The sequence below is a fragment of the Lepisma saccharinum genome, chromosome 1 (assembly GCF_977018435.1).
Source record: "Lepisma saccharinum chromosome 1, izLepSacc3.1, whole genome shotgun sequence".
Classification (NCBI taxonomy): domain Eukaryota; kingdom Metazoa; phylum Arthropoda; class Insecta; order Zygentoma; family Lepismatidae; genus Lepisma; species Lepisma saccharinum.
Genome location: NC_139229.1, coordinates 168,253,331 through 168,264,246, shown reverse-complemented (window position 1 = coordinate 168,264,246; position 10,916 = coordinate 168,253,331). Strand labels below are relative to the sequence as shown.

At 31.8% G+C, this 10,916-nt stretch overlaps 1 protein-coding gene across 2 annotated transcripts; it reads left to right on the top strand.

Moving 5' to 3' along the window:
* The first annotated feature begins 267 nt into the window (after positions 1 to 267).
* LOC145989954 (uncharacterized) lies at positions 268 to 10,028 on the top strand. 2 transcript variants are annotated; one of them, XM_083125510.1, is made up of 2 exons: positions 268 to 329; positions 8,646 to 10,024. In XM_083125510.1, the coding sequence occupies exon 2, from the start codon at positions 8,662 to 8,664 to the stop codon at positions 9,256 to 9,258; it is 597 nt and encodes a 198-aa protein (XP_082981636.1). In that variant the 5' UTR covers positions 268 to 329; positions 8,646 to 8,661; the 3' UTR covers positions 9,259 to 10,024. The 2 variants fall into 2 exon arrangements, with proteins under 2 accessions (XP_082981636.1, XP_082981627.1); XM_083125501.1 differs by lacking the exon at positions 268 to 329 and adding an exon at positions 2,023 to 2,185 and having other exon boundaries at positions 8,646 to 10,028.
* The last annotated feature ends 888 nt before the right edge of the window (positions 10,029 to 10,916 follow it).

The window sequence follows — 10,916 nt, the reverse complement described above, 5'->3', positions numbered from 1 at the left end:
CTCGGTGTGCCTCGAAGGAGTGAAGAATAGTAAATGTTTAACTATACTAACATTCCCAAACTGTGTGATCGTCTAGAATCAACTAACAGAACTACCCAACACACAATTTAGATCGAAAAAAAAAGAAAGAAAGAAAAAAAACGTAATAAGAAAAGTGAGAGTCTGAACTTGGCCAAAAGTCACCAAAACAGGTGAAGGCCATTAATGAAACCAAGCAAGCAACACAGAATACTAACTACGATCAACCAATCTCCCATAAGACTGAATCAGCCAGTTCAGCTAGTTTGCTTTTTGCTTCACTGTTGTTGAGCTTAAAGTACTGTAAAATAGTAAGTTTGTTTTTATTTCTTCTATTTTTTAAAAATTTAATGGTCTAAATTATTAAACTCATAAAGCGTATTGCGTATTAACTTAATAATTAATACATACTAACTTATAAGGTTAAAAATTGACGTTGTTTAGAGTAGGCTTACGAGTACCCCAGCTTTTTCAACACGTCTTTCGTTCAGTACCCAGATGTAGTCTTTTGCTATAGGAAAATAATGCTGACTTGGTAAAAATTTACTATCCTTCGGACACCTCTATTTTTTTGGTTTCGTCAATTTTTGACATTGATACTTACGTATCTGCTTCGCGGAACATTCCTGAAGGTGTATTAACGTTGTTTTGATTAAATTAATTGCAATTTTTCACATTACCAGAACGTCTTTCTGGTAGGTGTTTTTCCTTGCCTGAGACACAATATCGCGAGTACACCTTCCTACATAATTGCGCGTCCGGCTTCTCTTTTGCCAAATTTTTGACATTCGAACTTACGTATCTGCTTCGCGGAACATTCCTGAACGTGTATTGACGTTGTTTTGATGAAAGTAAGAGCAATTTTTCACCTTACGACTACTTCTTACTCCTACATTTCCGTTTGCCTCACACACAACATGGCGCGGACACCTTCGTAAATAATAACGCGTAGGAATGACGCATCGGCCTTGTTTTTTCTCGATTTTCAATTGTTATGCAGTGTTTCAACCTTCGGAACCCAAGAAATGCCCGTCGACAAACTTAATCAGATCTATTTCTTTTTAACTTTATTTTTCGCGTTCTGACACCAAATTTTAACTATGTATCCCAACCTAACTGAACTAACCTATCCACGCACCAATGGTTCATGGGGCTAGCGCCAATGGTTCGTTGGACTATCCGAGAATGGTGTGTGGGGCTACGAATATGTTTTTCGAAACCAATTTTTAACTATTGAAACCTTTGCGTGGCCCTACTAACCTATCCACGCGCCAATGGTTCGTGGGGCTAGCGCCAATGGTTCGTTGGACTATCCAAGAATGGTGTGTGGGGCTACGAATATGTTTTTCGAAACCAATTTTTCACTATTGAAACCTTTGCATGGCCCTACTAACCTATCCACGTGCCAATGGTTCGTGGGGCTAGCGCCAATGGTTCGTGGGGCTATCTTTTTCACTATTGAAACCTTTGCGTGGCCCTACTAACCTATCCATGCGCCAATGGTTCGTGGGGCTAGCGCCAATGGTTCGTGGGGCTATCTTTTTCACTATTGAAACCTTTGCGTGGCCCTACTAACCTATCCACACGCCAATGGTTCGTGGGGCTAGCGCCAATGGTTCGGGGGCTATCTTTTTCACTATTGAAACCTTTGCGTGGCCCTACTAACCTATCCACGCGCCAATGGTTCGTGGGGCTATCTTTTTCACTATTGAAACCTTTGCGTGGCCCTACTAACCTATCCACGCGCCAATGGTTCGTGGCGCTATCTTTTTCACTATTGAAACCTTTGCGTGGCCCTACTAACCTATCCACGCGCCAATGGTTCGTGGGGCTAGCGCAAATGGTTTGTCCACACCCGGCACAAACTTTACAACACACCCACCACACGTCATTCTCCAAACCCTCGATCCACAGTTCTAACTCTCGTCGCAAACGCAGGCAGTTCGAAACACTGGATACCAACAAAACACAATCACGACACGTCATGATAGTCATGACGGTGTATGAAGGTGTACGAACTTCATGGTATACGCAGATGTACGCGCCAAACGCTATCTCCGTCGGAGAATTAATTTTCAACGAACAACATGAATTTCAGCTATGAAACATTGCAACATCACACAAAACACCTTCTCGATGTTCGACAATGCTACAGGAACTTATTACGGTAAGTAGTCTCTTCTGTACAAATAAATAAATGTGTCCGAAGGATAGTCAACTAGTACCAAATAGGTCTATATAGAAGGAGAGAGAACCTTGCTGTTAGCTGCAAGATTTACAGTAATTTACATACATATAATAGATAAGAAATCAATACATACATATACATGTCCTAGGAGTTCATTTAGGATGTTACAATTTGCAATTTATTGTCAGGTACTCTTTAACAGAATATAAACAATGATCTAATAGGTATTTTTTTACATGCTTTTTATATGAGGTAGCTGATTGTATTATTTTTATGTCACTTGGAAGGTTATTGAAACAGTGAACAGCCATGTATTTAGGTCCTTTCTCAAATCACAAAACATTTTAGTGAGCTCGTGTCCAACATTATACTGTATTATAGCTATTATGTTAATTATTGTGATTCGCTCTAAGTACCAGCGCTTCATAATCATGTACCATTAGCATTGTCATTGACTTACTGTGGTACTAGCACATGTCCATGCGCCAGCGTATCTGTACTACCAGGAATTAGAGATCTTTTATCATCTTTCCAACTGAGTGACTTCTTATTTAACTCTTCTGTATAAATTTCATGTTTATGACTCCTAATAACATGCTGTTTATGCAAGCACTCTTTTTGATTGAATAAGCAATTTTTATAGTCCTCAAATTGGATTTCTTTCTTTAATACAGCTTTTTTAATTCCTTTCAATCGTTTGTCTACCTTATCGTCAGTTCTATATGCATACATTTTACTCCTTAACCCAATAAATTCTAACATTGGTTTGCCATTTAATTCGTCTTTCATTTTTCCAATTACTTTTTTATTTTTTTCACTATATAATTCGCTATCCTTAGGATAATCACTCGTATCAAATAAATCAGAATTATTTTTCATAAAAGTATAATAATCGTGAATTTTGAGTTCAAATATGTATGCGTCGGTGTCTACGTATAATAATTTTATATCAGTATCAAATTCATTCTTTAATATATTATAGTAAAAATCATACATTAGAGCTTTAGATAAATCTAGCACAGCCTGCCCAATATAAATAGGTTTATCAAATTTAACTGATGTTTTATAATTATGAACTGCAACCAAGTATTTACTAAAAATGGTTCTAGACTTAAAATTAGGTTTATTTATTGCTTTCTGGACTTTATTGTCATCACAGTATAATTTAATATTTTGTTGTTTTCTAACTGACTGCATAGATTTACCAAATACACTATTAGACATTAATTTCCAAAAATCTTTTTCAAAGTCATTTTTTGCTTTCTGTCGCTGTTCAGTATTAAATTTAATATATGGGGCAATAAAATCAGATTGAGTAAATTTAATTCCTCTGTGAATTTTTGTTATTTTCTTTCCCAATTCTGTATATAGTTTTAATATTTTATAGTGAACAACATAATTCTTTTTATCATAGAAGTGACATAGCAACTTTGGTACTTTACCACCTGGGGGTATTGCATTCTCGGGTGCAAGTGGAAGGTCATTGAACTTATTTTGAAGATCTTTTGGAAAAGATAAATCTACTTCTAATAGATAACCAGTTTTATCATCAGAATTTAAAATATGCGCAGCAGAGCGCCCAGTAGGGCTAGCACTTCGTGCGCTGCTTGTTAGTGACTTTTCTAAATTATTTAATTCTTCTTCAGTCATCCATTTAAAATTCTTTTGTGGTAATTTCTGTGATAATGAGTGACCATATAAATTATTCATATCATTATAGTGAATTTGTGTGTTCGTGTCTGCTTTAGAATATCTATTGGAGCACTGACTTATTCCACCTCTTATTCCTTTTTCGAAAAACAGATACATTTCATAATCAGTTAATTGTTCTAATTGAACCTTGGTATATTTAAGCATACAATCCCAAGCTAAAGCTGGTGTTGTATAGTACCAAACAGGATCTAACCCATATGAACTATTTAATCCTAAGTCTCTAAAATTTTCAAATACATCTGCTAATAATAAAACGTCTAATTTTAAATATAAATCATGCCATTCGCCTAAATCTTTAATTTTTAATTTATTCCATACTTTTTGAGCATGGTCATAGTCACTCCAAGAAATATTTTCTTTGGTTAAATTAGAATAAAATTTTTCAATTGCTGGTAATTTTGTATCATTAAACTTAGCGAAGCTGTCCATATATTCGTAAGCATAAATTCCTTTTCTTATAGTTCGATTATCTTGCTTCCTAAATATTATATTTAATTCTTCATTTGAAAAGTATTTTATTATTTCTCTTAGCTGTTCCGGTACTAAATTCGATGAGAGATTATCTAAACTGCTGGCTAAAAAATATAAAAGAATCAATAAATCTTAGTTCAATTAAACCTTCATTTGTCCTCAATACTTTACTAAACGAGATATATTTTTCTTCATTATTTGGAATTAGTTTTAGTTTTGATTTAGACGACCACCCAGCGTCCTTTGGACTTAGCCCTCCGGGGGCCTCCTCTCCCAGATTTTTTATAAACAGATGGCAATCATATGAGGACAAGTTATGAAATAAAATTGGAATAAAAAGTGGTTGTTTGTATTTTAAATTACAATTATTACAAGCAGCCCCTCTGTATTTTCCAGTATAATGATCATGATCTCTTACTTTTGGATTATCTTTGGTAAATTCATTATTACACAAATAACATACTGTAGCTGTTAAATGTTTAATTTTTATTTTGTTTGTGAATTTCATATCTTCATTTTTCTTTAATAATTTTTGTATTGTTATTGCATTTTCAGTTATCTTATTTATAAAGCATTTATCAGCAGTTTCACACTTATGTATGTGTAAAGGATTTTCTATGTTTCCGTAAACGCTTTTTACATAAAGTCCATAACTACAAGGAATATGAAGTTGTATCTTATTGGTATATGATTCACTAGGGTTTGGTTCACATGTCTGAATTGGCTTTAAGATTGATTCAAAATCACAGTAAATTACATATGGGTGTCTAAGCATTCTTTGAAAATTTTTAAATGATATTGTAGGTTTATTTTCTGTTCCATTTTCTATAATTTTAGATTTTGGCATAACAGGCAAGCAGGTTTCATTGTTATTACATATTACTTGATGTTTCTTAACAGCTTCTTCAGTTCTAGCACTATAATTTAAACATCTTCTGCAGAAATATTTTTATTATTATTAATTTTTAATTGGTTATTTAATAAACGACTTAAACTTTTTATCCAACAGTAATGGTTTTTGGTGCTGTTACCAAAATAAAGCAGGTCAATATTATTTTCAAACTCTTGTTTTTTATTATGATATAATGGGTATATGCTACCATTTTCATACCCAAATACAGTTACATTAATTTTATTCTTTGCTTCAAATTTAGGTATCTGATCAATAGTAACCGGATATTTTACACAATCAAAATCTAAGTTATGATTAATGTTTTTATATTTCGATGGCCTTTCTTTATTTTTTACTGGTTCCTATAAACAAGATAACACTATATTTAAAGCACTCATTATCAACATTTTTAACATTAATACAAGCTTGCTTAGCTTCTATCAATTCAGGTAATTTTATATATGAACTTCCACTTAATGGTTTATATTTATTAATATTAATTCTTAAATTGTTTATTCTGCTTATAACCCAGCCTGAGCCTTTCGCTTCTAATTCATCACATCTGGCTATAAATAAATCTCTTTGTGTATCCCAGAAATTATTAAGTTCTTCCAACGATCTGATTATTACATTAGGTAGTTGAAACTTATGAACCATTTCATGTTCTAAATTTTTAAATCACATTCTAACTCTAAATTAATTTTAATATTTTTATGAATTTCTAAAGCATTTTTAATAAGATTATTCGCTTTATTCTTAATTGAGTCCATATAGTAAAACAAATCAGAATCTCCTTCTTTATTGTTATGTTGATAAGTTAATAACCTACCTTTAAAAGCAACTTCAACTAAAATAAAATCAGGTTCAGGATTATGTTTAGCTTTATGAAGCTGTAGCCTAGTTTCTTTAATATACTTACCACAAACATCACATTTTATTTGTTTTATTCTTTTTTCTTTGGAGGTGCTATTATGTCTTGATCAAATGGAAATAAATCATTATTTTTTTTGTTTTCTTTTTCTCTTTTCCTTCTTTCATATTGCCTGATTATCTGTATAATCAGATCAGCTTTTTTATATCTTGTAATATATTGTATTTTTAAAAGTTTTGCAATGTTATATAATTCTGGTAGTTTAAGTTTATTTAAACGTTCTTCCATTTTAAGACAACCAATTTATTATAAAAAAAATTATTCAATAAACACCTACCCCCTTATTATGCAATTTAGTTTTTAAGTGTCTTTTATAGTGTGTTTTGGTATAATATCTTCCACATTCACATAATAAACGTTCACAATTTGAAAGTATTTTGCATTGTTTATCTTCTATCAACATATTTACCGTTGTAAAATTCATCTGGATGTTTATATAGTAAACAAACAGAACAACGAAGCGCAGCGAGACTACTTGAAGGATCAAGGTTGTCCATTTATTTCGGAAAAGATATTTTCAATAAAACGCACCGAAGGTGCTATGCGGGCAGCCGCAGCTTGACCGCGCCTAATGTAGCTAAAGTTATTATTTTATTCTCGTGTTCTTTAAATTGTGCGTTCATATTTCTAATCATAATTCTTTCAAACTCATTGGTTGCAGAATCTTCTGATCTGTATAAACCTTTCACTCTTCTTTGAAATTCAGCGATCTGTGTTGTGTCAACTTGATTCATTTATTTATACCCAATATTTTTTCAATTTAGAAATTTATTGCAAATTAGGTTTACAAATAAAATTGTATTAAATACCTTGACATTTTGTTGTACAATTTTTTATGTATGCTATAAAATAAACTTAGATAATAAGTAATATATGTAAATCTTAGAAATATCTCTTATTTTATTTTCCCATTGATAAGATTTTTTTATAAAAATCATTTAACTTTACCGTTAATTATATTTTTCCCTTCAGGAATATTAACTATTTGGATTTTTTCAATATCTTTAAATGTTGGACCTTTTTTACTAGTTTTCATTTCTAATAATTCTTTTTTAGAATATTCATTAATACCTTTCTTCTCAAATATAGGTTTAAAATCATCTTGAAACTTTATATCTTTTAAAGTTTTATTCATATATCTACTTATCTTCTTATTGTCTTTTGTTTCTATTATCATCGTACTAAACATTTTGTTCATTTCGTCTATACCACTTTCGTCATTGTGTTTAGATGCTTGTTTTGTTATAATTTTTTTATATTCCTGTTCTCGGGCTAATAATTTATCAATTATTTCTTGATTTCTAAAATTGGAGTATTTATATATTTCTTTAGTAATATGTGTGTTACTCAATGCTTTAAAAAAATTTATTATCATTTCTTTATATGAATCTGGAAGACCTTTTAGGTTTTTAACACCATTATTGATAGTTTGAATATTATAACCCGATTCTTCAATTAATTCTTGTAATTCAGGTACATTGGTTATTAAATTATCTAAACCTATTAATTCACTCTCACTGGGGGTAAATAATTTGATTTGTTTTTCCATTTATATATATATTTTATTTTAGAATATTTACCTTACCACATTTCTTTACCTTACTATATTACGGGATTTCTTTACCTTACTATATTACTGTATTACCTTACTATTTTGCAATACCATACCTTACAGTATTACTATACTATAATACTACAATACGATACTGAATTACACTACTTTACAATAATACCATACTTTAACAAATATAAAAAATAATATACATAAATAAAAGATGTCAAGACCGATTACTCCAGATGAATTTGTTAAACTTTTAAAATCTTATAATTTCTTAAATAATTCAATTAATTCTTTTTGCAACAAATATAAAGTTAATTCTAAAACTGTAGTAAAATATTTAAAAGCCAATAATATATCCTATAATCAAAAAGGAGTTGTTAATTTACCACCCCGAGATAATTATGGGCGTTTTATGTTAAATTTAAAGGTTAAATCACAAATTATAGTAAAACCTAAATCTAATACAAATAATGAAGCTGGGTTAAATAATGTAAAATGCAAGGAAGTTAGATTTCAAGAACCATTGAAAAAATGTCGATCAGTAAAAGTCTTGAATAATCTTTAATTAGTTTAAATATTCAGTTTCATAATTACAATTTCTCATTTGTGTAATTTTTGAATTTCTTATACTAGCCAGAAAAAGGGAAAGGCTGTGATTTAGATGTGGTGTAGTGACATTTTGTTAAAATTTAAGATTCTAAATTTTAGACATGGTGCTATGGTTTTTGTCATTGCAATAACTTTTAGGTATCATATTTTAGATCGTAAGACTTTAGTTTTGGAGATAAATCCCCTTCTACCAGAGAAATTGATATCTCCATATTATACTGCCTGTTTTTCCTGAAGTAGTTTATAATTTTTTCTTTCTCAGGTCCAACCTAGGCAAGATGGGTTTTTTTGATGACGTAGTTGCCAACTACAAGAAAGACAACTTCAGGATTCTAGAGTTTCTACAGTCTAGACCACCGAGTACTCCACAAGAGGCTGTGGCCCCCATGAAGGACTTTAATGTGGTTCTTTTCCGTGACTGTGTCATTCACAATATTTTAGAGCAACGCCTGGAGCTAGAGCCTAGCACTACACAAAAGTTGATTGAATTTTTGAGAGGGGACTTCAATGACATCACCAAACGAATCACGCTTCAAGTGATGATACACTACACTAAGATGGATGTAGAACTCCAATATCGTAAATATCTTATTCGCGGTGACATGGATAAGTTACCAGAAGCTGAAAGATTAACAAAGGCCAACTTTTTTGATGAGTGTATAGAGTCATTTGTGACTCATGCAAATATGGATTGCGGAGTTGATGGAGTAGTGTGGTTATTGCCCGAATATACAAAGAAGGACATTCAGAATGCTCTCTGTAGCAAAGCAATGATAAGTGCATTTGAGGAAGCCATGAAAAAGCTGGGAGTGGTGTTATCATGTGAAAGAGGCCATGGAAGCATCACTTGGGTTTTAGCAGAAAGCTCATTTTAAATTGAGGAAAATTAGAATATGCTTTCCAAAAAATGTCGCTTTAAGTCTCCATATGTTGAAAGCAGATCACGTGTACTGCCACAATTCTAATTATCCACATTGGTATTATAGGTTGTGTAGGTACATGTTTTTATCTAATGTTTCAATTTTCCATGCATAAGTCCTTAGGGTACAAAAGTGCAGTTAAAAATATTTTAGTTAAAGGAAAGAATGAAGGTGATTGATGTGGCACCACTATGCCAGCCTTCTTTATATTCTTTCTTATGTATATATTACTTGAAAGTTTAAATGTTGTGTGCAAGGTGAATAACAGATACAATTGTTTAGAAAGAATTTTCACTTAACTGACAGGAAAGTTATAACATACTGTTGTACTAATGTATATTTAGAATATTTGTTGATTAGTGTTGCTGAGAATAATCCTTGAATTGTTTTAAAAGAAATTTGTACTCATGATAGTGTAAGGAAGTGCAGCTTTACAAGCATGAAACATTCATATTTAGGAAATTATCAGTAAACCAGCTAGAATGTGGATTTTATTCAGATCATTCTAGTGATATATGGAAGACTCACTGAGAAATTTTGTGAATTGTCTGAAATTTCAATTTTTGTGTCGAAGAATAGTGTGTGCACAGCATATTTACTTTCAGGTGCACAATGCAAGCATTTCAATTGACATGTCTGCAACAATATTTTTTGGAGACCTATAAGGGTATAGGGAAGGGGGGCATAAGTTGATATACCACTTGTATCACTGCTGTTAGTAAACAGTTTCATCTATTGTTTTGCCCTCCTATAGATAGGGATGGCTGGAAATGAGTAAAAAAGTCTTCTTGTAGTTTATGCTACCTTGTTTTGTCTTTTTTGGATTTAGCCTTGTTTGCCCAAGTAGGTGGTGACTCAAATCTAGCAAAACACTGTGATTTTTACTCTGACCAGTGTTCAGCATTTGCAAGCAAACAACGGTTTAAAGAAAATTTGGTTAACATATAGTTGACATGGGTCTGGGTCATTCCTATTGTCAGAGCATAGCTTTTCTTTGTTTATCTGTAATAGAAACTAGGTTGTGCAAGAATTCAAATTTTCTTCTTGCTTGCCTTGTTTCTACGTCTGTATATGTGATCACAACATTCTTTTGTTTACGGAAAAGTGAATCTGCTGTGCTACATTTTGATTCCTATTTAATGGCAAGCTTTAAGACAATATTATCTCAAGTTGCTGCATTTCGTCTTGGAAATTGGGCTCATTTGATATGGAATAATGAAAGTTCCAATAGAACTTAAAGTTGGCCATTTCATGTTGTGAACATGCTTAATGAAACAGTTTATTTCCTTTGGTCATGTGAACTATAATATTCCCATGGATTAATACTCAATTTACCTTCACAAATTATATATTTTGATTTGTTATTTCGGGAATCTAACTAAAGCTCATATTACATGAAATTAGCTTTATCTTGGTCACACCCATGGTTTAATTTATTGAAATTATCATTCAACGCAAAATTTCTATGTACCCACAACGTTACAGCATTGCCCTAGATTGAATTTTTGCATTGTACAAAATATGATGTAACTTTTAGGATCATGCTCCTAATGACATCCCCATTGATAAAATATGCAATTAGATTCACAAAACAATATGAAATGCCTGTGTTT